General features: G+C 51.7%; 9 protein-coding genes across 9 annotated transcripts; 4 read left to right on the forward strand and 5 right to left on the reverse strand.

Moving 5' to 3' along the window:
• Window positions 1-827: 827 nt before the first annotated feature.
• On the reverse strand, window positions 828-3,780 carry AYO21_02555 (hypothetical protein; the record flags this gene model as incomplete). The annotated part of the gene is made up of 4 exons (XM_022652533.1): window positions 828-1,720; window positions 1,786-2,764; window positions 2,817-3,541; window positions 3,597-3,780. The coding sequence occupies 4 exons, from the start codon at window positions 3,778-3,780 to the stop codon at window positions 828-830; spliced, it is 2,781 nt and encodes a 926-aa protein (XP_022515221.1).
• A 459-nt stretch (window positions 3,781-4,239) lies between these two features.
• Window positions 4,240-6,316, reverse strand: AYO21_02556 (hypothetical protein; the record flags this gene model as incomplete). The annotated part of the gene is made up of 2 exons (XM_022652534.1): window positions 4,240-4,740; window positions 4,793-6,316. The coding sequence occupies 2 exons, from the start codon at window positions 6,314-6,316 to the stop codon at window positions 4,240-4,242; spliced, it is 2,025 nt and encodes a 674-aa protein (XP_022515222.1).
• Window positions 6,317-8,131: 1,815 nt separating this feature from the next.
• Window positions 8,132-9,949, reverse strand: AYO21_02557 (hypothetical protein; the record flags this gene model as incomplete). Its single annotated transcript, XM_022652535.1, has 1 exon — window positions 8,132-9,949. The coding sequence occupies one exon, from the start codon at window positions 9,947-9,949 to the stop codon at window positions 8,132-8,134; it is 1,818 nt and encodes a 605-aa protein (XP_022515223.1).
• Window positions 9,950-10,907: 958 nt separating this feature from the next.
• Window positions 10,908-12,086, forward strand: AYO21_02558 (hypothetical protein; the record flags this gene model as incomplete). Its single annotated transcript, XM_022652536.1, has 1 exon — window positions 10,908-12,086. The coding sequence occupies one exon, from the start codon at window positions 10,908-10,910 to the stop codon at window positions 12,084-12,086; it is 1,179 nt and encodes a 392-aa protein (XP_022515224.1).
• A 375-nt stretch (window positions 12,087-12,461) lies between these two features.
• Window positions 12,462-14,670, reverse strand: AYO21_02559 (histone deacetylase RPD3; the record flags this gene model as incomplete). The annotated part of the gene is made up of 2 exons (XM_022652537.1): window positions 12,462-13,589; window positions 13,642-14,670. 2 exons carry the CDS (start codon window positions 14,668-14,670, stop codon window positions 12,462-12,464), a joined length of 2,157 nt encoding a protein of 718 aa, XP_022515225.1.
• A 728-nt stretch (window positions 14,671-15,398) lies between these two features.
• AYO21_02560 (26S proteasome regulatory subunit rpn11) lies at window positions 15,399-16,430 on the forward strand (the record flags this gene model as incomplete). Its single annotated transcript, XM_022652538.1, has 1 exon — window positions 15,399-16,430. One exon carries the CDS (start codon window positions 15,399-15,401, stop codon window positions 16,428-16,430), a length of 1,032 nt encoding a protein of 343 aa, XP_022515226.1.
• A 202-nt stretch (window positions 16,431-16,632) lies between these two features.
• AYO21_02561 (hypothetical protein) lies at window positions 16,633-17,442 on the reverse strand (the record flags this gene model as incomplete). The annotated part of the gene is made up of 1 exon (XM_022652539.1): window positions 16,633-17,442. One exon carries the CDS (start codon window positions 17,440-17,442, stop codon window positions 16,633-16,635), a length of 810 nt encoding a protein of 269 aa, XP_022515227.1.
• A 619-nt stretch (window positions 17,443-18,061) lies between these two features.
• On the forward strand, window positions 18,062-19,912 carry AYO21_02562 (hypothetical protein; the record flags this gene model as incomplete). Its single annotated transcript, XM_022652540.1, has 2 exons — window positions 18,062-19,258; window positions 19,307-19,912. The coding sequence occupies 2 exons, from the start codon at window positions 18,062-18,064 to the stop codon at window positions 19,910-19,912; spliced, it is 1,803 nt and encodes a 600-aa protein (XP_022515228.1).
• Window positions 19,913-21,371: 1,459 nt separating this feature from the next.
• On the forward strand, window positions 21,372-25,113 carry AYO21_02563 (hypothetical protein; the record flags this gene model as incomplete). The annotated part of the gene is made up of 2 exons (XM_022652541.1): window positions 21,372-21,622; window positions 21,687-25,113. The coding sequence occupies 2 exons, from the start codon at window positions 21,372-21,374 to the stop codon at window positions 25,111-25,113; spliced, it is 3,678 nt and encodes a 1,225-aa protein (XP_022515229.1).
• Window positions 25,114-25,318: the final 205 nt, after the last annotated feature.

The following is a 25,318-nucleotide window of genomic DNA, read 5'->3' on the forward strand; positions in this document are numbered from 1 at the left end:
TCAAGACGCACCACCTCAGCTTCTTTTTGCTTGTTTCTGTCATGGCCACTTAAGGAATTCTTTAATAATTCCGACAACTGCCTCAACCCATCCTCCTCCGGTTGCCACGTCATGACGGGCACCGTTGCCCGGAGGCTCTTCGATCGAGGAAAAAGATGCGCAGTGTCGTGGTTCGGGAGGGACGTTCAAAGAGAACCGAAGAGGACAGGAGAGCCTTCACGTTCCCGCTTGTCTGAAGTGGGAACTTTGGATACAATGAGACCCGAGGCAGAATGAGGTGGGACGTTGATTGCTCGTGAGTTTAGCCGACTCGTTTCCTCACAAACCTGCGAACAAAGCCCAGTCAGTTGAAAGTTGCCCACTTCTTCATCAATCATCCAAGGCGCCGAGAATTTGGACATACAGTACACACACCATCAATCACATCAAGCCAGACGGCAGTCATCAACCTCAGCAATGTTTTGACACAAAGACGACAGGGTAATTGTGGAGGAGAATTTTGGACAAGTGCACGCAGAGCAGTTTTTGGGGGGAGGGGATGAAACGCTGCGGCATGGCAAGATCCCAGATCCAGATCGTCTTTAGCGCCCCTCTTTCCCGCCAATCATATTCTACTGGATGCGTGACTAAGCCGGGACGGATTTACAATACACCGATGTTGATCCGTTCTCGGGCCGGCGCGGCGGGTAAGAAGCGTTGGAGGGGGTTAAGGGAACAACAAAGTTGTGAGTTGTTGACTGTGTTACGAGACACTCATCAAGCGTGCACGAGATACTTACTGGGGGCCGCAAGGCTGTGCATATTATCGTCATGCTCTATATACTACCTCAGGTCCACACCATCTTCTTCAAGGAATGACCTAGCTGCTCAAAATATCCAGTACGTTTCTTCGCTTCTTCCAACGAGATAATGGCCGACTGCTCTACCAGGTCGTTTCCTTGCTGTTCACCTTGTTCTGTGCTCCCTGTGAGAGCTCGTCGAATTTCGCCTGCCACATTCTCAGCCACCGCTAACGGTGCCTCAGCCTGGATTCCCACCACTCCATCTGAGTCTGTCGTCGCTGCCGGGATCACCTTCATGGCCAACTTTCTCGATGTTGGTGCATGGCTGGGACTCAGCCAAGACAGGATCCCTGTTCCTCCGTCGATTCGATTCTCAGAGTCATCCGCCTTAGGCGCGACGTAGTTTTGTAAGGATCTCGTGTTCGTCCGAATGGTGCTTCCCTTTCCAGGATGATATATTACCACAACCCCGGCATTCAGCTCTTCCTTCATCTGCTTTTCAGTGAAAGTCGACGTGATATACGTCCCATATCGGATCTTGGAGACAGAACGCAAGTCAACTTTCTCAAAAGAGGCAAGTTTTTCGGTGGTCCAATCAAACCTGCAACAGTACAGAGCTGCATCGGTCAACAGGATCACCGCCTCTTCGAATGGCAGGGTCCGCAGAGTGTTCTCGTGTGCGGGCGTTAGCATTGTCCACCCCTGAATCAGATCTTCGTCCTTCTCCTGTATAACCTGTTTTGCACAACTCTCAATCGCAGCTTGCCGAGCTTGATCAACAGATATGCCTGGGTCTTTACTCATCATACTGCTCTCAAAATCTTCAAACACTCTCCATGACATATTCCCAAGTAAGAAGTCAATGACTGCTTGGGAGAAATAGTCATTGACCATGTTGTTGTAGTATCGAGTCAACGTCAGGCTGAAATCATTCAAGGCTCCACGATAGTTCCGCCGCCGGGTTCGTGTGAAATCCCCTTTCAGTGCTGCCGTGGACGCATACTGCCTTGATATGGCGTCTCCGTTATCAGCCATAGGGTGTTGAACCAGGTGGTGGTCTCATCGTGCAGTAAATCAATCTCGAACCCTTCCCTAGCCAGGTCTTTCTGCAGCATGTACTGTCCAAAAGCACTCTGCGCCACGTTGGTGCGGTCTAAGCAGTCCATACAGTTCGTACGGATTATCCCTGACTGGGTTGTCTCGATTCCGGTTCCAGAGATCACGGTCTCCCCGTAATTCTTGATGGTATCTTCGAGCTTGTCCACAAGCTTTGAGACATTCTCGAACTTCATACCGCGGCACTCGGCATGGAAATCGAACCACTCATACTGGACGTCTTCAAGTTGATTAGACTTCTGCAAGGAGTGAACCTTGTTCTCGAAAGCATCGCCGATGATCTTCTCAGGACCGTGTTTATCCACCAAGCAGACAACTTGAACTCCACCGTATCGTCGCCGAAGATCCTGAAAATGTTTCTTCATAGCTACATCATTTTTGGATGCCGACTGGTGGAGCATCGGTGTCGGCTTCAACGAATAGGGCGATTGTGAAAAGTAAAGGGGGATAGAGGCTCGCGTCTGTACAAACGATCGTATTCGCCGAGAAGGAGACCAATCTGGAGCAGACAGGATCTGTTCAGTTTCCACGGCATTGGCACAATTGCCTTCATCATCGAGGCCGCGTCGGAGGTACCGAAGGCCTGATCGCTTGACGGATCGCCGCGAAATCAGCGTGAGGAGGTAGGATTGCATGTCAGTGCTGATGCTGGCAAGACCTTGTTGATCATGATTTACGGCGTCTTGTACCCCTGCCGATTGCTGGCCATGCTCAGCGTCCACCACACAGGCCGAGTTTGGATCCTCTGACTCTGCTTTTGTAACTGTGAAAGTCCTCTGTCCCACAAAACCTTGTATAATGGGCATCATGCATGAATCTTGTCTGGTATCCATGAATGGACCTAGGAGGTGTCGGTTCCAAAAATACTGTCGCAATCAGAACCTAACTCATTCTTTACGATCATGAACACGAACATACCATAGGGTCAAGAGTCTCACGTGAAGGAGCAGTCGCGCTCATCTCCATGACCGCTAGCCTGCGCGTCAAATCAATATCGTACGAGAAGAAGTAACTGCCCGAGGTCAAGATCATCTTCGTCCTCCTGAGAATCTTGGGGGTCGCCTCGGTAATGGAGGTGTCGTTGAGCAGTTGCTCGGCGTCTTTGTTATGGGTTTGTTCTGGTGCTTCAATGTTGCCACTGGCTTCAGGTTGATTTGCTGCGACCGCTGCTTCTGCTTCAGGACTCGACCTGGTCCCCGTCTGCGAGGCATCACTCGTATCTACAGGGTCATATGTGGTCCCTGAGGTCTTGCCTCCACCCCAGCCTTGCTTGGAAAACCATTGAGCAGCAAATCGTCCATATTGGCCTCGGTTAGCAATGACATCTCTGGCGATGCTGGTGGGATTTGATATCTTTTGCTGAGGGGTGGTATGTTCTATTGGAGTCTCAGGCTCTCCTTGGTCCTCTAGCCTAGTACTTTGGTCCTCCGTGTCGGTCACATCGGTATCGGTGTCAGTTGTGGACGATTCTGTAGTTTGAGACTCCAGGGCGGTGGTGATGGCCAGGGACGCTGCTTTCTGCGAGGACAGGGGGAGAATGGCAACATCGGTAATGACATAGACGGGTTTGCCGAATATTTGGGCAACTTGCTCCCGTTGAGTGATTGCGATGAGAAAAGACGACGAGGCAATCGAGAGCAAACCTACAACTGATCTAAGCGACTCGGAGTTCGTCGGCCAAGTTGTGGACTTCCTTACCGACTATACCGTGAGCTTCCAAAGGCACTGGTTTCTTCGCCAACGCATCCGACTTCTGAAGCTCCTTGACCTGTCGGCTCTTGTAGTCGATCTGAAGAGCTTTCGGGTGCTCTGCAGGACCGTGAGCCTGGAGGACGACGCCATCAACGGCTGCCCAAATCAGCAGTCTGCGAACGAGACCCATGTTTGTACAAGGAGAGGGCGAGAGGTTCTATGCAGCATAAGGAGCCTTCGCCCGTGAGCAGGCTTGTCCGAGGTCAGGATGGACCTGTGGCGGTAGTCTTGTAGAAAGTGATTGTTCTTGTAAACGTGGTGGAAGAGACCCAAGGCTTTGTTTCACTAAGGGTCGCAAACCACTGACATCATTGGGCGTCATCTTGGTCAACACCATCAACAAACGAACTCTGTAAAGACAAGAGTGTCGCGACAAGTTGCACCTGACATGATGCATATTTCGGTCCAGATGCTACATTGTTTCGAATCTGAGCGAGCGGATAGACGGAAGAATCATGTTTCTGTATCGTTGAATTTTGGCCGCTCTATCGCAAGTGATGCATTTCCATCATTCATCGTTATCGTTACACTTTCTTAGGTCCCAGTCTGGGTCATAAAGCATGGCCATCCTGCAAAAACACTTGGGCAATCATGAAGCAAAATCTATGCCCTCTACCCTTGCCGCTAATAAATCCCTTGAATCCACCCTCACCCCAACGTTGGCCTTGACATCAGGGGCCGTTGCATCTCCGCCCAACGGCATAGGCCCGTCATGGGTGAGCAAAGGGCTACCGGGAACCGCGTCGAGCGGTGCTTCGTGCAGTGCTGGCTTCTTATGTGATGCCAATTTGCCCGCTTTTTTCTTCTCCAGTGCGCTCTTCACCCAATCTGCAACTTCTTTGTCCGCAGTGTCTGGAGTTTCACTATTTGAGAAGGCGGACTCGATGCCGGCCTCGGCGGCCTGCTCGCCTTCCTCGTCCTCGCAAATCGTGGGTGGCTTCAGTAGTGGTGCGAGCCATGCATGTCGGAGTAGCATGGCGTAGGTTGGTCTAAGCCGGGGAATTTTGTTCAGGCAGCCCCGTACAAAATCAATGGCTGCTTCAGAGAATTGATCAGCTGGAAGATCTGGAGGTTCACCATCCACAATGGCCTATCAGATTTGTTAGCAACTGGTTTCGATTGAAAGGTGGGCAAGGACTTACACTAAGCTGGCTGAATATATTGTCGTAGGTTTCGGGGGGATAAGGATATCGGCCGAGTGCGCATTCGATGATGGTGAGGCCGAGTGACCAGATATCGGACTGCACGCTATAGGTGCCTCCGCCAGCGCCGACTTGAGCCATGCCGCCTCCTGATATGCGTTCTGGTGCCATGTAGCTCTGGCACCCAATATTTGTTTTGGCTATTGAAGCCACAAGATTGCCGCTGACCCCAAAGTCACAGATCTTGACTTGGCCTCGTGTGTTGACCAGTATATTCGTCGGTTTGACATCTCGGTGGATGATGTTGTGTTCGTCCTTGAGGCATTTGAGCCCCATGACTGTCGACAAGGTGATTTTCTTGAGGACTCCTTCAGGGACCCCATCCCCGTATAACTTGTCCACAGAACCACCGTCCATGTATTCAATGCAGATATAAACAGAACCTTCTTGAAAAAATGCGCCATAGAAATCGATAATGAAAGGTGATACACATCGGTGTAGAATGTCCAACTCCATGATGATGGCCGCAAACTTTGAGTCCTCGAGCTCGAGGCGGATTTCTTTCATGGCCATGACAAGCCCGCTTGTCCCTTTTGTGTCTGATTGTGAATCTACCTCTTCGTCATCTTTGGGAATGGAGGCTGATGATTGCCGCACCATATTGCCTCGGAGACCTAACCCAGGGCGTCTCATCTTGGGCCGTGCGTGCCTGACTTTGAAAACCGTTCCATAATTGCCCTTACCCAACTCTGATAGCGTGTCGACCTCGTCTAAAGAAATTGAAAAGGTACTGCCACCAGCAAAATCGATACCACTCCCGTGGATGACCGCTTTGTTGTGGAAATTTAGAGTCCCCTTTTTGGTGTCAATGATGTTTGAGTACTTGTTGAATTGAGAGCCAGTGTCTGTCTTGTCCTCCTCCTGTCCAGCAGGGGCAGGTTTGTGCGCATCTGACAATTTCATGCCACCTGGCTTCAAACCTCGTTTTGCTGCCAATCCGCCCATGGGAGGTCTGGGAGTCATCACTCGAGGACTGCCCGGAATCGGGGAAGGCGAGGAGCCAAAATTTGGCGCGTTCGGTCGTTGCATACCCGGGGGTAGTCGAAGGTTGGCTGCAGAAGAGTTCGGGGAAGGAGGAGGAGCTCCTGTCAACGCGCCGCCTACAAAAGCACCGTGCTGTTGACTGGTAAACCCTGCAGTTTGTGCTTTTGTGGGAGGTGCACCCTGCCGAGATAGGGAGAAGGCCTTCATCTTTGCCTGAATATCAGAGTTCAACCCACTCGCCCGTGAAGGCAGCGGGCCAGGTCGTCTCGCTGCATTGACAGGGCCTAGCGGGGCGGAGGAGGGGTTCATGGTAGGACTTATGCTGTTTCCTGGCGAGCCCAGCGAAGGGGGCCTGGAGGGAGATTGTGGAGAGGAAGCTGTCGGTGAAGCCATGAAGGACGAGGTTGACTCTGAAGCTGGTTGTTCGTAGAATTTTGAGGTTTCGGGAGAGGACGGCTGTTGCGGTGATGAGTCGTCCATGGTGACTAAGAAGGTGGTGGTGATTCCCTACTTGGTTGGAGGGGTGTGTGTGTAGGTAATATTCTGTGGCCGGCGTGCGCATGCAATCGCGCGAGGATATGGACTCCGTCAAGGCGGCATGCGACTCGGAACAGGAGTGACAACAGACGAAGCAAGATACGAGCGTGAAAGAAAGGCCTACGTGTAGACGGTGATTGACCGGTCTATACGACTCGATGGGAGGAGGGAGTGAGGACCAGTGTTCGTGAGGGCTCGTTCGGAGGAAGAGGCGAGGTGACGACGAGAGCGTGAGCCGGTGGTGGAGAAACGGGGGATGAGGCCCAAAGTTGCAATCAATTGTTGGAAGATGTTTCTTGTCTCTCGACTTCTCATTTGACCGGAAAGCAAGATCCTGGATCTGCTGAGCAACCACGGCGTTTTTTTGGGCTTGCCGGGGGGTGACAAACCTCAAATCGGGAGGCAAGGCCAGGGCAAGGCAAACGGAGGGAGCGGCTAAGCTTCAGGCAAAGTTGAGCAACTGAGCTGAGGTTGGCGGATGTTTTTTTTTCCTGCACTCAATGCAGGGTGGGGATATGCCCCGAATATTTGAAGGTCAAGGTAAAAGATGAAATGATGATGTGTCTTCAGGCACAGAGATCCTTGATACAGTAGCAAAAGATAGACAAAAACCCAACCAGGCTCTTAGTGGATATAAAACGTGTCGATCAGCTTCTACGATACTCCATACGTTCAATGCAAGTCTGTGGATGGCTCGATGGGTTGGAGTAGTGGGTTGTGTGGTGGACGCGTGTGTGAAGAAATACGTGAGGCTTAGCTACGTGGGTTGAGGCTTGCGATGCATTAGTTCCATCACTCGAGAAGAGAAAAAGTGAGGCATGAGATTTTTGCCCTGGTAGCCAGCTTCCTAGGCTAGCAGCCTAGGTGTGCAGGTATGTAATACCTGGTAGGGCAACCTGGAAGCGTACCTACATAGGAAGGGTGGTAGGTATCTTGGCCCTTGGAGTAAAGGACCCAACGTATTCGAGACTGTCACCAGGGAGAAAAGCAGGGAGTGCTCTCGGTAGGCCAACACCTAAATTAACTTCCAGGCAGATAGGCAGGGCGCAAAATAGGGCACCTCCTGCCGACGTGGAGGTGAGAGAGAAGAGAGAACAAAGGAGCTTGGTGCGAGGTTTGTACTCGGTACAGGTACGAGGTACACAATATGGCATTTAAACCAAACCTCATATTTGGTCCCTCGGCGTCCCTGGGCGTCCCAAGGGCAAACATAGCTTTAACCAGGACGAGCTTAAGCCATTCATCGCACACAGAAATGAGCAGCCCTTGTTGGCCCCTGATTGCCCCCTGAAGTACCTCCAACTTCCCCTCCCGACGTCATTCTACATCAGCGGATACGTATGAGGCTTTAGCCAGTGTCCAACTGAGTTGGACAATGAGCTGATCCAACGTCGACGCTGTGCCAGACAGAAACGTCGACTAGTGAAATAAGCCATAGTGACATAGCCCAGAAACCCCACAATCAGGTGTTCCTCCTCTATTATAGCATAGAATGAAGTCATTGTACATGAAAATGTTGATCGTCGTCTCTTTTGTTGCCCTATCTGGAGATCGTCTCTCCATATCGCACCACCCATCCGTACAAGCCTGTATCGGTACAATGTTTCCTTAACGGTCCTCGCAGCGCCATACGACCCGCTCGTGCCCACGAGTCACCGTTTCCAGAACTCCGTAACCAGTCAAGCAATGTCGACAATTTGAGTTAAACAACCAGATACCTCCCGATGCCCATTGTTGAAACGGTGTGTGCCCGAGATTTCAATTGGTAGCCCACTCCACCGTCTCCAGAGCCAGAAGTACCAGAATTAGTGTGGAAGGCAAAATCCAAACCACATAGCTTTGAAAGAGAATGTTTGACATGACCGTGGGATACACGTTGTTTGTCTGTGTAATGGCGCTCAGCTGGAGAGCAGATGGAGCCCCAGTGAGGAGAAAAGCAACCACGATGAAGATCTTGTCGTCGACAATGCTGACTGGGACGTATTTGGCGACCAGTGCGAGAAAAGGTGCCATCAAAAGTGTCGGGAACACCATACGCGCCAGCAATGAAGCATACAGAAGCCTGCTCTCTTCCTTCGGATCCGTGATATCTCCTGGTTGATTCTTCGGGATGGTGTTTCTGGCAAGGTTCCCTCCAAGCACCACCAGAATCAGGGGCACCGCGACAGCACCACTTTGTTGCACTGCTCGAGTGGCGGAATTTGCGAGGAAAGTTCCTTTATCGAAGAAGAGATGCTGTAGGTAGGGCACAGACGCAACTATTATGGCAGCCAACATCGACCACAACGGCGGGTTCATAAATTCCCACACGCCCGCCAGGAAAGCTCGAGTCTTGAACGCGGTGTATGACATGGTTTTTTGCACGGGCTTGGGAAGAGAGTCAAAGGCCCGCCTAGACCTCATCCGAATCGCATGCCCGATCTTCAAGAGTTGATATCGTACCACGTTTCTTCCTCGATTGATGTGTCCTTGAAGGCCTCCGCAATCCTCATCGTACTTTTTATTGTTGGGGTATTCCAGCCAGGCAGGATAGTCGGGGTTGTGATGAGGCTGCACCATCCCGTTGGTAGGAGTGCGCAGCAGATCCGGTGTCTCGTGAGCAGTGCCATTCGGCTGCCGGTTGGGAGAATTTCTCGATGACCTGTTGTGCGGAGTACGAGGGGTTTTGAGACCATCCGACTTCGCTGTGGTAGGCGATTCGGTGCCTATCCGAGTCTCGTCGTCGTCCTCGACTTCATATCCATCATAGTACTCAAAATCCTCACTCATATCTCTAATTCCGTCATAACTGGGGCTCAGAAGCCGACGGTTCTCGCGGTCATCGTCGCTATACTCGCGATATTCTCCTCGTCCCCGTTCAACGCGGTCTTCCTTCTTTGTCCCACCTTCTGCTTCGGTGTAGCTGTCTGGTGGCGCAAGCAGGACATTGTAGCCCCAACTCCAGCGAAGAAGTTGACCCAACTGCTGGAATATGAGTAGGTAAAGAATACCTCGAGCTCCAACCTCCTCGTCATTGTCATTGGGGACTTTATCCCAATGTAGCCCCTTGAGTGTTTTAGACAAGGATAAGACCAGCGAAATGGGCAACGAGTTGGAGTTGCCAAACACCCCCATGGCAATCACAAAGTTGGCCTGTCTCTTTTTGAACTTCATGACTTTCCCAATGGTCCAGGCGCACAGGTATGATACCAAGGTTTGAACGACAAAGATTGCCGGAATGATGGCTAAATCTACCAGCTTCTCCGCCGTGAGCTGTGACGCCAGTTTGGTGAAGATTAGGCACGGAGTAAACAGCATGACGTTCAGATTGGCCATCAACTTCTGCCCCTCCGCATCGAACATGCCTTGTCTAGCCACAATGTATCCCGGTAAACTAACGCACACCACTTCCAACACGGCTTCGAAAACAAGGAGGGTAAGGTGTGCGAAGTTCGGGTGGCCAGAATGAGGAGCGGCCTTCTTGAGAATCTGCAAGGCATCGTTGGCTAAGGGTATCTGGTCACGAGAGACCAGTCCGCTGAGAATCTGTCGATTGTAGAGGGATGTAGGACTCGTAAAGTACTCGGAAAAAGGCATGCTGGTACTCTGACCCCCGAGAATCCGGACAGGCAGATCGGGGGACCCAGCGGGAGCGGGAGGGGATAGAAGACCTCGTAGTATGGAAGAGATGTAAAGGGTAGTCTTCTGAAGTCGTGTTAACACAAGTCGACGGGACACCGTAGGCTGCGTCAATCCGATACAACAGACCGCAATAAGGTAGAGTGAGCAAGAAACCGAGGGGAGGTTTGGAAAGTGAAGAGGTTGAAAGGAGGCCGGAGTCGGCAGGGAGAAATATGTCCCGCGTGCCGCACTACAACCACAGGAGCTGTCAGAAGACCACTAAATGCAGGGAAGAAAAAGGAAAAGAAAGAAAAAACAAGAATACAAAGCACAGCAAGAAGGAGAAGAAAGTGGTTGCGTGGTGAAAGAAGCAACTACTGGAAGCTGAAGCTGCACGATTAACACAAGGCGGTTTGATACGGCGTGATACAGGCACACGATGACAGGTGATTGGGGCTCGATGGCCTAATTTCAAGCACAGCCCAGCCACATTTCTTGTCTTGACTGGTTATCAGCAACGCCGTCTCCCGTTTGTCATTGGTTGAGGAACATGTGCTCCGGACGAGTTGGTCCTGATTTGATGGAGTCTCTCGTCGTCATTGCATCTACGCCTCCGATCCACGGGCTACCTCTGCTGCTCTGTCAACACCTTTCCGCAGTTTGAATCCTCCACACTGAGCGCAAAGCGCACCTTCTCCTCCGCTTAGATGGCATTCACATCTGCAGCATGGTCGACAAGAGAGAATTCAAATGAACCATACATCCCTGCTCCCGATGACTAACACATGTTTTCCGCGCTGTTGACATCTCCGAGGGCAGTCGACAATAAAAGAGCTGGGAAGTATATAAGGAAAGAGAAAGGAGGGTGGAAAGGGTCTCGTCCCGTCTCATTTGTGGATGACTCCCAAGCTTCTACACTCTTGTTTTTGTCGCCATGCGAGCCCTTCACCTTCCTGGCGTTCCACACGGACAAGAGTCCTCCTTTCGCTTTCCAAGCAACCCGCCCACTCCGTCAAACTTGGAATACACAGCGGCAGACTACCCTGAACCTCGTACCCACACAACTGATTTCTCCGCATCATCGCAACATGTCTACTTGATACGTGTCCTGCTTACTGCCTTAACTCGAGGCGAACTAACTTGGCAAGAGATCCTCGAGCCGGCGCGCTTCCAACAATACGGTGGTGCGGTCCCAGGCCACGATGTCGTAGGCGTCGTGGACAAAGTTTTCACTTCTCCCAAGTCAGGATCAGAACCAAAGTTCTCACCCGGAGACAAGGTTTGGGCTCTTCTCGACTTCGATCGTGATGGCGCAGCGGCCACATATACACTTGTATATGAAAAGGAGCTAAGCCTTGCGCCGAGTAACCCAAACAGCTCCACTATGGCGGATAAGAGTTGGGAGGAACAACTTGCAACGCTCCCGCTCTCAGCCTTGACAGCTTACCAAGCACTTTTTAAGCACGGCAGGCTACCTCTCTCATCACCAGAACCATTGCCGCCACCAGCTGCCTTGCGCAAAAGAGTCCTTATTCTGGGCTCCGCGGGCTCCGTCGGCCTCCCGACGCTCCAACTCGCCAAAGCATCTGGGTTTCCCGTAATCGCAACATGCAGTTCTGCGTCTGCACCTCTGATGATGTCTCTTATTGACAAAACCACAGACGCTGTCATCGACTACACCTCTGAGGCATATACTTCCCTCCCAGCTGCCTTCGTCTCGCAATCTCTCCCACCGGTGGACCTAGTAGTCGATTGCATTGGAGGGGACACACTCTCTACGCTCCTCCTCACCAGCACACCAGCACTCAATACCATCATAAACCCTGGTGGACGTGTGGTTACAATTGTGGCCCCGATCAAGATCTATGGGCCCGAAACAGCCAAGGCGATCCAAGGTAACTGCTCCAGGGCTGGTGTCGACGTTGACTTCTTCGTCGTAAGACCCTCGGGAGAGGAGCTGGATATTCTTGCGCAATGGGTTACAGCAGGGAAACTAAAGGGATACGTCCAGGAGGTTTTCGACTTGGATCACGGGAGAGCTGCCATGGAGCTTGTCGAGGCCAGGGGACGAAGAGGCGGGGGAAAGGTAGTCTTGAGAGTGGCAACGCAGTAAATTGCTTCGCTACCGCTGTGGAGGACTCATTTTTCTTCCATTTTTAATGAGCCCCTGTGGCTTCTAGAGGTAAACATATCTCAGCTCATTGAAAAGGTATCAATGCATATCCCGATTTTAAAGATGACAACAGTTGCCGCCAGACCATAGCCGCCTCTCATTTTGGACCAGCCCAGCCGACATCCAACGCCATTCGCGTTCCCTTCCAGCATACTGCATTCCCTTTCGTAAACGCTCCGTCCTTTGTTGAGGCGCCAATGACATTTCACACGCGCCTTGCTTCGAAGCCCGCAGTCCTCCTATACTCCCATACCACCGTGATCAATAGACCTCGGGCTCACCTCGTTGAAGTAGCTCGAAACTCCAAGAGCCTTCCTAAGACACTTGTACCGAATCAGCTCCTGTCTCCGTAGTGGTCTCCGGAATCTCAGGAGATGCCTTTATATCTCCGCGTTGACCCTGATCCTCGGTTGCCTCGGATATTCCCACTTTTGCCAATGCTTCTGTGCGAGCTTCCCCTTCCACATTCGCTGACTCCCTTTCCACGTGCCCTTCTTCTTGTGTCTTCGCAACTTCATCGTCACCGATATTTTCCTGTTTGATAGCAGCTTCTGGATCAGCTGTGCCTGTGGCATCGGAATTTGCGGGAGCCGTTGAGGTAGTCGGAGGGGTGACCGACTTGCCTTCTTCGGTATCGGCCATCGCCGTATCTGAAACCGTCGTATTAGGAACATTTGGTGAGTGTTCTGCAGCATCCGGTGTAGGTGGTGAAGCCGGTGGCGTCCGTTGTTGCTGGATAATTATCGACGACTCTTCTTCAGTGGGTCGAACGGCTTCGGTCTCGTCCGCGGGTGCAGCATCTCCATCTGGCGCCTCTGCATCTCCCATCTCAACATCACCATCTGCATTTTCAGCTGGTACGCGATGGTCGGGAGACTGCAGACCGGAAGCGCCAGCAGAATCATTTAACCGCTGTTCACCATTGGCAGGGCTTGGCGTCTGCTGGTCGACCTTATCGTCCAGATCGTCGTCCACATTCATCTCATCTGCCGCCTCATCAGGCAGACTTGACGCTTGTTGCGGTGTTCCTGTCCCACTTCGGGTTTCTACACCAGAGTCATTGCCGCCTACATCCATGATATGTCGGAAATTCTGTATGATGCGCCGTTTTCGGCTGGCCGATGGGTGTCCATTCAATTCCTCCATTTCTTCATCCTCACTCTCGGAAAGTTCACCGTTCTTCTGAACGTATTTGTCTGCCTTGCGTTGAGTGATGCGTGTATCTGGGTTCTGGTCCTCGTCAAGATCATCGATGGCAGCCTCGTCTTCGTCGTTCATTCCCAGGGAATCTCTAGGTACGTCTGTCATTTGCACTGAAGGCGCATGAGCGGTCCTTTTCATATTTTCCAGCACTTGGCTGAGGATTTTCTCGAGATACTCTCTCGAGTTTGCGTTTTCCATATTTGAGGGACGGACATCCAGCTCGTAGTCAGGAGCGTAGTACTGTGAAAGATGAGTTAGACACATTCGGCTCAAGATGGAAAGAAGCTCATACCTCATAGTAGTCGTTGTATGGAAGATTTGGTTGCATGAAATCACCCACAAGGCACCCAGTTTCGAATGCCCACGTTCTTGCGACATTTCGCATGGTGTAACCGCCGCCACCCAGAATGAGGGTAGGGAGATTGAAAGATTTGACAAATCTGACGCAGTTGGCATGTCCTCTCATGCTGAGGTTGAAACAACCCAGTCGATCACCAGAAAGAGAATCGCCTCCACACTGCAGGACAACTGCGGAGGGTTGATAGTACTCCATAGTAGCTCGAATGACCGGTTCAAAAATGCCCTTGTAGGATGAATCGTCGATGCCATCCCGAAGAGGGAAATTGACCGCGTAGTATTTGCCAGAGCCAACTCCAATATCTCTCAGCTCGCCGGTCCCCGGGAAATATTCGCCATATTTGTGGAAGGATACAGTCATGACTCTGTCAGTGGTGTAGAACGCTTCTTCCACGCCGTCACCGTGGTGCACATCGATGTCGATATATAGGACTCTCTTGTGGAATCTGAGAAGCTCGATGATCCCGAGAACGATGTCATTGACGTAACAAAATCCGCTTGCTTCTGATTTCTTCGCGTGATGTAATCCGCCAGCCCAATTTATGGCAATGTCTGCTTTTTGACGATTCAACCTGGCAGCGCCTTCCATCGAACCACCTGCGCTGATCCCGCAGAACTCGAAGAGGCCGTCAAAGACAGGACAATCATCGCCGACATTGTATTTTTGCTGCTCTTTCTGGTATGAGTCCATGTTATCGGGAGTGACCTTTGCAAGGAAGTCAATGTATTCGTCGGTGTGAAACTGTGTCATCTCATATTTCGAAGCAGGCTTTGCGCGGTAGATTTCCATCTTCTTGTACAGGCCATAGTTCATCACCAGCGAGTGCGCAAGTCGTATGCGGTGAGGCTTCATGGGATGGCCCGACACGTAGGCATAGTTGCCAACGTCGGAGTCGTAAAAATATGCGACTCGTTTCTTGTCCTCACGCTTGAGGGGCAGATTGTCCACAGGTGCGAATGCCATGGTGGACGTAAGGCAGCGAAGGGTGGTAGAGCGTTGGAACGAGTAGCGATGATGAGTATGAATCGACAGATGTAACAGGGCGTCTTTCGGGTCGTCTCAATATCTTGCCCTACTCCGTCCGTTTCTTTCTCTGGACGGAGCTTGTCAACCCGTGGGGGACGACCTTGGAGAGTAGGCGAGTCGATTGGAAAAGGCAGCAAGGATCTGATTGGCAAGGCGCAGAGTTTTTCTTACATATGGGACGCCCAGGGTAAGAGCAAATCTTCTCCTAGAGAGACAGAAAGGTGGAAAGCAGGTGGAAGCACAGCGAGAGGTGAATTATTTCATATTGCGCGAGGGCAAAAGGGCCACCCAAGGCCCATGGTTCCGTCTCCAACGATCTGCGGAGGCCAAGTTGGCTAACCGCTTTGGGACCCGCATATTGAACGCGCAGTTCATGCTTGCCTTGCAGCTTCATATTTCCACTCAAACAGACGACCATAACCTACCTCCTCCCTGATCTCCCATCACATTGTGTTTCGAATTATTTTTGATTCTTGCAAATCAAACAAGCCTCTTGATATCTCGACTCCACATTCTTCCCTGCTCAGGCTGTTACCGGCGTACAGTTCCGCCACGAACTGACCTACATCAGGATTATCAATCTCGAGTCGGCGGCCATTTTCCCTCCTCCTTACCTTCGCTGCCTATCCTCTTCGCCGTGATTTCTCTTCTTCCTCAGAATCACCATGGATCGATTTAACCGAATGCTCGCCGCGGCACATATGGGTGGCACGCAAACTGGGCAAGACACAAACTTAGTCGACAATTCAGAAACCGTCTACATTTCCTCCCTCGCCCTTCTAAAGATGCTCCGACACGGAAGGGCGGGTGTTCCTATGGAAGTCATGGGACTGATGCTCGGCGAGTTCGTTGATGACTTCACTGTCCGAGTTGTCGACGTCTTCGCAATGCCGCAATCAGGAACTTCCGTGAGCGTCGAGTCTGTTGATCCGGTCTTTCAAACAAGGATGATGGATATGTTGCGCCAGACAGGTCGACCAGAGGTGGTAGTGGGATGGTATCACTCACACCCCGGGTTCGGATGCTGGTTGTCCTCGGTCGATATCAACACGCAACAATCATTCGAACAGCTGACTCCCCGCGCTGTGGCTGTCGTCGTCGATCCCATCCAATCCGTCAAGGGTAAAGTTGTCATCGACGCATTCCGGCTTATCAACCCCCAAGCTATCATGATGGGCCAAGAACCTCGCCAAACTACCTCAAACCTGGGTCATTTGAACAAACCCTCTATTCAAGCACTGATTCACGGCCTTAATAGACATTACTACAGCATCGGAATTCAGTACCGCAAGACGGGCTTGGAAGAGAACATGCTCATGAATCTGCACAAGGAAGTCTGGACTGAAGGTCTCGAGTTACCCTCGAGTTTTGGCTCAGAACGCAAAAGAAACGAAGAAGGTCTACAACAACTCGTTCAGCTTGCCGAGGGGTACGAGAGACGTGTGCGAGAAGAGAACGAGTTAACCGCTGAACAACTCAAGACAAGATATGTGGGAAAAGTTGATCCGAAGAAACACATCGAGGATGTCGGCCAGCGGTTGATTGAAGACAACATCGTTGCCGTGAACAGGCAAATGATTGACAAAGAGGCAAGTGTGGCCAAAAAGCCTGTGCAAGCGAATGGCAATGGCGCAAATGGTGCTCATCGAGACGGGGCTGGGCAAAATGGAGATATGGAAGTGGATGAGGAGCTGTAGGTGATGGGCAACGGGACTGGCGCGGCTTGTAACTTGTATCTATCCGTCAGGGCATGCATGCACGGCGTTGGGCTACAGAAAGAGCTAAGAGTTTACATGCGGTCTTTGAATGACTCTGGTTTTTGAGTCAACCGGGTAAGATACGATCGGTACCTGAAGGATCGACAAGAGCTGTTACGACGTAGGAAGTGTATTAATGTGGTTACCAAAACGCCAGTTTCACCCCAGCCGGGGTGGTGATCGCCTTCGTTGGTCCTAAAGTACATGTTCTGCCCTTAAATTCCACTTCCTTGAGCAACCTCGACACCAACGGGCCTGTAGTGTCGATGCCTGGATTCCCGCTCATTTCAACGTGGCTTACGTGCGGCATGCACGCAAGGACATCTCGCAGGAGGTCTCCACAGAAGTCGGTGTAGAAGTCTAGTGAGACCCTGTATTTCTCAAACATCGGCAAGCTTGGATCAAGCTCGACAAAGACCTTCAAAGTGTGGACAGCAGACAGCTTAGACAGGCGCTTTGCCAGTAGTTTACCTACACGCCACGTCTTGGGTGGACTGGTCCAACTCGAGCCGACCACCATTTCCAGTGAAGTCACCATGGCGCGATACACAGGGCGAAGCTCTTGTATGACCGGCGCCGGGGTAAAGTCTTGGAGAGGAAAGATTCGGAAGCTTGAAGTGCTGTAAAGAATGTAGGCAGCTTCGCGGTGTGTCCTTTTGTTGGCAAGCATAATACCTATGCGCGTAGGCCTCAACCGACCATTGATGAGTCGATAGCCCGGCTTGCCGAACAAGACTAAGTGGTAAATCTTGTTACGGATTTCTGCTGGCAAGTCGAGGAATGGAAAAGGGTCTCCTTCCAAAGAGATAGTACCCAACGACTCCACGACAGAAACAAGCTCCGAGGAAATGGTCACATTGTTTTTATCCTTCTTCGAAGTATATCTCAACTTCGTACGATCGTGAGGGATCGGAAAGGCATTCACGAGACCTTCTTTCCATGACGGCGGCATCGGGGGTTGGATTCGTAGGGTAGTGACTAGGGACAAAGCGAAGGCTGATCCGCGCGCAGTTCACCACTCTTCGAGGTGACGGTTCATACACTCATCGTGATGGACCTTGGAAAGGAGGAAAGGAATGTATCGTCCTTACGGGGCGACTGGAAGATCATGGGCTGGCCTCTCGTGCGCTCTTGAGGAGAACGACAGTTCTGTTTGGAACGTTTTTCTGCCCAGCTAATACAACTCCTCGAACATATGATATGTCTGTGGACGGCGAGTCAAATAATTCTGGGGTGTAAATCAACTTTCTTTGTGGAAGAAAAGAGGAGAAAAGAAGAGAAAGAGGCGGAGACAGAAGAGGAGTAAATGTAGATGCGGAGCCAGAGTGCCAGTTTGCCGCGGTGGAGGCGACTGCGGCTTGTGACCGAAGATGCTTGGATGCCAAGGATTAAAAGAAGTTGAGAGTTGGGGTCGAAAGAATTTCGCTGGGCAAATGCAAGATGCAACCATCATCAGACTTCCCCATTATTCCAGGAGCCCGCCTTGTACCGACGACAGTAGCTACAAGCATTGTCTAGGACATCGACATCTCATGCCCATTTTCTCACCTTGAGGGCATGTCGATTGAGAGATGCTAAGACGTGCAGCATTGCCTCTGTTGAGGCCGCGCCACGCCCGGCCTCTGCTGCCGCAAGCACTGATCCAGATCCCGTTGCGATACTACTCCAAAGGGGATCGACCTGCAAAGGACGCAGATTACAAGATCCCCGGTATATCAAAAGATTCGCCGCAGCAAAAGGAACCCCTACGAAAAATCCCCTTCACACGACCCTCCCAAGCTTCGGATGCCGACAATCGCGGAGACTCATCGCCTATCACTCCATCAAAATCGTCCCCAAATCCGCAGCGACCTTCTGAACATCCTCCATTCGGCACCGATCCGGCTCGGGATCTCGACGATGTCTCGGCATCAGTGACTGAAGCACGTAAGAGATCTTTAAAGGATGGGGAGGGACAACAGAAAGATCTTGAGAATGAGCCAGGCGCCCCCCAACCAGAAAAAGTTGCTGCGGAACAAGAAACTCTGGGTGAGCGTGATCAGACTGCGGCAGAACAATCGCAACAACCCCTCCCTGATCTGACCAAAGGCATCCCATCTACCTTGGACGCGGAACTTCGTGAGGCAAGGTCGAAACAGAGCTCCCACGCCCCCAGCCTCAACATCACCGAAGATCCGTCGGAAGAGCTTCCGAGCGGAGCACGTGGGCGAGACCGCCGCGATATTCCTCGAGAGCAATATGTCTCTTCTAGCGATCGAAAGAAGAATGCGGCGTTCCGATACATGTACATTGTCTTGGGATTGGGCACCATCGGCTTCTCCGTTTACTTGGGACGCAACTGGGCAGACGAAGAGGAGGAGAAGAAACACCCTGATGCCCCTTCAGGATGGGGCTTCAAACCTTTCTACAACAGAGTCAGTGCTCGTCTGTCCTCCACCTTGAGCTATTACCGAGATCCTGTCTCGCCGAAACTCCTGCCAGACGAAGATCAGGACCCCAACTTCCGATTTCCGTTTGTTCTTGTCATAAGCTTGGAGGACATGCTTGTTCACTCGGAATGGACTCGTGAGAAGGGCTGGCGGATAGCCAAGCGACCAGGAATGGACTATTTTATCCGATATATGTCAAATTACTATGAACTTGTCCTCTTCACCAGTCAACCTATGGCGGTGGTGGAGCAGGTGATTCGAAAGTTGGATCCTTACGGCATGATTCCATTCTACTTGTTTCGCGAAGCGACATTATACAAAGACGGCGGTTATGTCAAGGTGAGCAGCCAAATACGTCAACGAGAGACTAGTCACTGACCTGAATAGGATCTTTCGTATCTCAACAGGGACCTGAAAAAGGTTATCATTATGGACACTGATCCGCACCATGTGAAGCATCAGCCTGAGAACGCTATCATCCTGCCTAAGTGGGATGGTGATCCAAAAGATCAGACGCTGGTTCAGTTCATTCCCTTCCTGGAATACCTAGCGACAATGGGATTCAGTGATGTACGAGAAGTCTTGAAGTCATTCGAAGGAACGTACATACCTGCCGAGTTCGCCCGAAGAGAAAAACTCCTTCGGGCCAAGTTTGAGGCCGAAGAAGCAGAGAAGCGCAAGAAGAGACCCAGGAAGACCTTGGGGAAACTGTCATCAATGTTGGGACTGTCAGGCCACAACCCAGATGGGATGCAGAGTCCTGACGAGGCTATGTCCGAGGGAAAGATGCTCTGGGACCAAATCAGGGAGCGTGGTCAAAAACGGTACATGGAGCTGGAGAAGCATATTCAACAGGAAGGTGCCAAATTTCTAGCAGAACGAGAAGCCGAAGAGAAGCGATTGCAGGAAGAGGCGTACAAGAGCATGAAGCCTGGTAATTGGTTTTCAGGTTTGTCAGGCAGCAAAAAGGTTGAGGAAACGGAGCAGAAGTGAGGCATGATTGACATTGACTGGGAGGAGATATGCATGTTGCACATTCCAAGCCAGTGCGGATCTTGATGGTTGGTTAGAATATTCTTGTACAAACAGCTGTGGAAATAAATTGAGGCAGAGAGAGAGGCCTGGCAGTTCGTGTCAGAGATATGAGGCGGCGAGGCCGGGCGGGTGTAAATTCAGAAGACATCATCTCTCATTGTATACACATTTTCGAGCTCCGGGCGTTAGTAGATGGGAGAGACTCTTAGCGGTTGGGGTGGATGACCTGCTGATATTTCTAGAGGTGTGATGGAGATGGTCTGGCGGATGTTGTTGTTGGTGATGAGCGTCAAGCTGAAACTGATGGAAACCCAAAGGAGCAATTCATCCGGCCCATGTTACTGTGTCTAAATGAAAGAGAGGAGAATACGGAGTTGGTGGAGGGAGAAAGGAGGTAGATGAGGTAGATGGTGTTTGATATTCCTGCTACATGGGTGACGGCGACATGGATCAAGTATACAATAAATAGGGAATGCGAGAGACAGGATACATCTACTGGATACATAGGCACCGGCATACATGGGTGATGGTGGTGAGGAAGTAGAAATTGGGGCATGCTACTAAGAAAAGAACTGCCCGTAAAACATGGGCTGCCTGGGCTAAACTCGATTCGGAGGAGCCTCCGTCAACGTCTAGGCCAACCTCTGTCCTTGTACGGAAGTACCTAGGCATGTGGTCTGGCACTCTGGGTCGCCTAGAGGAAACCCAAAGGACTAAGAGGACCCTGCGATTGGCAGTTAAGTCTCGCTAATAACCATCGTGGGGATGGTACCGCGTCTAATTCTTCAGGTGCCCCCTGGGACATTTAGGGGGTATTCGTGGGGGTTGAGGGCGTGAGAGGCGTGAGAGGGTACTGGGGCGCCCAGCAATACTCAACAATAAGGTGGCTTAGTTAATTAAAGTCGACTAGGTACCTCCCTATGAGTACCTAGACACCTAATTACTTAGTACGCCTAGGTAACTTTACCGTGCCTTACCTAGCCTGCAGGTGGCTGCCACGGCTGCTTAACTGCTCCTAGCTTGCCTAGGAAACTAGACACTCGCTAGCCCTGCTAAGATTCGACTTCGCACGCTGACCACCTTGCACAACCTTCTCCGGAACTACCCAATTCGCCTTTCTCATCCATCATCTCTGCTATCCGACACCCTTAATCTTCACCCATCGCCACCGTCCATCATATCAGATTTCAGCTGAATGCCATCATCCATCACTTGACGACTCGATCGAGATATACCTCGCCTATTCCCAAGCCCCCTCAACGTCGGCGCAAAAAGAAGGGAAGCTTTTCCTTCTGCCCCGTCGCGACTTGACGCGTTCATGGAGCCATGCAATATTGAGGCCACCATCATCATGTCATCCTTCTCGTGGTTTTATGTGTAGCCTTTTGATCCCTTCCTATCCCACGGTCATTCTGTCATGTCGCCGCAGATGATTCTACATCCGCCATCGAAATCTGGTTCGACCATCTCGCGGGAGGATGATATCCCCCCTCAGCCACTGGACCAAGATGTGCAGGATCCTAGTCATAAGACAGGGCTAGGTATATCCCAAACCATCGGGACAGTTGCAATCGACGACTCGCCCCAATCTCCTGATACTATCGGGCCAAATCATCAGAGAAAGGAAGCTGTCGCTTTTCACAACCTCCCTATCCAGGTTCTGGAGAGGTACGCCACCCATAAATAGAATAGGGCTTGTCCGACCTCCGACGTCGATGCTGACTTGACCTAGAATACTATGGACGGTCGATGCCAACAGCTTTGCGTCATTGGCTATATTGAACAAGAACTGGTATAGGGCAGCACAAAACCGAGAACTTTACGCCCATCACCTATCTCGGTGTCCATCTTATGCCTTGTCCAACACCGTCATTACCGGTCCGTTTCGGAAATTTGACCTATATCGGCTCAAGACAAAATTCGCGGCAGAGGTCCGGCGAAATCTGTTCGAGGCATATCTGCAACCTCGCCAGACTCTGATTAATCTGATATCCGTCAATGCCAGTTCCTCCGCCGCTTTGCCTGGAGCTGAAGCGTTCCGCTTCTCTTTCTCTCCAAATGGGCAATCGATTCTCGCGCTCAGTTCCTCACGGATATACGTCATTGACGCCGTCACAGATCCTATCAGTGTGCGCCATGAGCTGAAGACGATGAGACGGCCTTTGGCGGCTTCGATCACTGATGACGGCACAATATTAGCCGTCCTGTCCTCCAAACATCAAGCCAATGTATATCACTTGACGCCAAATGGCGTAAAACATATCCAGGTGCTGGTCATGGACAATCCGCCGAGGACGATCGCGTTGGCTCCCGAAGGAACAGTCCTGGCCGCTGCGTATGAGGGCGGCGTCGAAGTCTTTTCCCTTGCACCGAATGCTCTTTCCACAGACCGACGAGCTGTGAGGAGCGAAGGCGTCGATATCTTGAGCTTCTCAGGTGATGGATCGATGCTAGTGGGCAGCACCCAAAGTCTCGAAGAACCCTCGGCGGTTGTCATCACCGCGCCATTCTACACCGAAAATGATCTGTCGCCAAAAGAGGTTCACAGTCGCATGTGGACCACACAGATTCTCTTTCCACAAATTAGCAGTATTTGCAGCCACGCAGAGTTGCTACAGGGCCATACAGAGGGTGACGCCAACTGGCTTTTTGCTTACGACCACACCCTCATGTCTTACCGAGCCGTCCGCACTGATGACACCCGAACCGGCGTCGCATATTTCTTGAACCCAACGACGAACAGGCGATTTAGCCTTCCTGCGCCATCAACCGCGCCCACTGCGACTGTGTGCGGAACTCTCGTTGTGGCCGGCTTCGCTGGAAGCGGTCTCTGGATTTACGGCGTACCAGAAAAGCTGGACGTCAGTCCAGACATGGGTTCGGTCGTCGAGCGGCACGAACAACGCTTACAAGGAAGGGTTCCGCTTACCTCTGCGACGGGCCATATTGAACCATTGATGGCATATTCGCCTTCGATATCTGGAAGTAGCGAGGATATCGAGGATGACTCGCTAGCAGCAAAGGTCGACTGGCGAGAAAGTCTGTTCGTCAAATGTGAACGAATCAAGACTCTTGACGGCGCCACGGCGGCCAAATGGGTGGAGAGGTGCGAAGATAGATCATGCGCTTTCGCCGGTAAGAGGCTAGTTGTCGTGGCCCCTGGTGGTGTCGATCAATTTATGGAGGAACTGGGAGACGAAACTATGCCGGTTGACGGCTCGCGCCTCTCGATACTCGACTTTGATTATTCGCCGTCCAAAGGAGCAGACCGCGAATTGACTATCGAGGTGGGCGATAAGGAGCCGGAATTACTCATTGAACGAATGGGTGATATGGATATTGAGGTGGCAATGGAAAGAAGACGAACAGTCAGGGAGCGTGCAAGAGGGGGCATGAGAGGCGGCCTCGGTCGATCCGTCACTACAGCTTCAGCGACGCCGGGATCGCGCCTGAGAAGTGTCTCTCAGGCTTCCTCAGCACTAGACATTGACGCACAAATTGCTTTGGCCAACTCAAACCCACTGCCCTCACAACCAGCCCCGTCCAATTTACACAGATCTGCCACAGCTGCTGGGTTTTCTACGGCACGGTACCCTCCCAGACCACCTCTGGCGCAGCAACAAGACACCGCCAATGCCCTCTATCACCGTTCGCCTGGTCAACAGCAGGATGGTTGGGAGTCGCCACCTCCACCTTATACCACAGGGTCTCTGCATCCTCAAGCGGGGGGGACATTGGCTTCACCTTTGGTCCAGGCGCGTCCAATGGCAGGGATATCCATGCCAATGGTAGGGATCCCCGAGAATGGCCATGCTCCGCAGGTTCACCCTGGCTTCGGACATGGCAGTCCCATGACTCCGCAACATCCATCTCAGCCTCTGCATTTGACTCCTCAGCCTCTGCATTTGACTCCTCAACCGGTGCAGGTGGTGATGGACACTGCTTCCAGGCATGCCGTCGGCCTGTATGGTGCTCCAGTCACCATGAACGATCAATCATTTGCTCCAACACCGGAGACGTATCAACGTGCGACTCCAGCCTCGCAAATACCTGTAGTGAATGCACCGTTTGTCCCGTCCGTATCTGGAGAATCATCAAGGCCGGTATCGCATGAAGGTCGAACTTCACCCTTCCAACAGACTCCAGTCTCCCAGCGGCCACACACGTCGGATCGTCCGTCTCCTCTGAACGCCCCTCTCCATGTACCGCATTTTTCTGACGCGGCTTCATCTCATAAACCGTCTTCATCAGGATCCGTGACATTGACTGGAGCAAATTTGCAAGCGCGCCTTAATCACCCCGTCCCACCAACTCCGACATCTCTGGAACGGATGCATCTGCCACAACCCGACGGTCCTGCTCTTCATTCTGCGATTCCGCAGCCGGTACTTTCACCCACCATTCAAACAAATGGGTCATACAGTATTGTCCCCCCGACAGCTGACCAGATGGCTCATCTGGACCGTCGAGTCTCTCAGACTCTGCGCAAGCCAGTCCCGCCAATCGTCACTTATGGCTCTGCCCATCAAGGGGCTCCAGCACGGGAGTCGAGCGGCAGTCCTAACGTGCCACCCTCGCCACCTCGAGGTGCATGGGGCGCCGCTGGAATTCCAGGATCTCCGTCTTTTAACAAAGCAATCAATCTGCCCAACGGGTTGATGAGGAGTACCTCCAGAGGAAGTGGTCGTTCAATTCCAATTTCTTCATCGACACCAAATCTACACGCTGCACTACCGATGCAAGACCAGCGACCTCGCATGGGCAGGCTCGACACTATTGACAGCATATCTAGCTCGTATGGGCTGGGCGAACCAGGTTCGAGGTCACACAGTGATGCGCAAGGAATGGGGCCGCCGCTGCCGCACCCGCAACAAACTCCGTTCTTGATCACCCAGAGTCAATCAGTCCCACAGCCGCTGTATGAACATATACCTACTCATCGAGCTCGAGTTTGGGCTGGAAGTGACCCGAGCCCAATTGAGAGTGGGGATAGACGCGTTTTATCAGACTCTACCTCCGCAGAATCTGGCAAGAAAAAGAAAGGAAAGAGAAAGAAAGGCGAAGAGGTGCCGAGAAGTCAAACCCCCATGCCAACCAGTTCGAGGCCCACCAAAGAAGGTGGTGGTGGGAAGAAGGGGGGACGATGCATCGTCATGTGAAAATGGTATAAGCGTTGCCGTGTGGAGACCAAAAGAGGAAGACACGGAGAGGAATATGCAGTGACAAGGTGTTCCAAGTTTCTTCTGCCATCTTTGTCTGACGCTGGTCATGATTTGATAAATTGACTTGGAAGCGACATGTGGACGAAATGGCTGGCAAAAAAAAAAAGCAAAGAAAGGGGACCTTCATCTGAGTGGGTTTCCA

The sequence above is a fragment of the Fonsecaea monophora genome, assembly GCF_001642475.1.
Source record: "Fonsecaea monophora strain CBS 269.37 chromosome Unknown Scaff11, whole genome shotgun sequence".
Taxonomy (NCBI): domain Eukaryota; kingdom Fungi; phylum Ascomycota; class Eurotiomycetes; order Chaetothyriales; family Herpotrichiellaceae; genus Fonsecaea; species Fonsecaea monophora.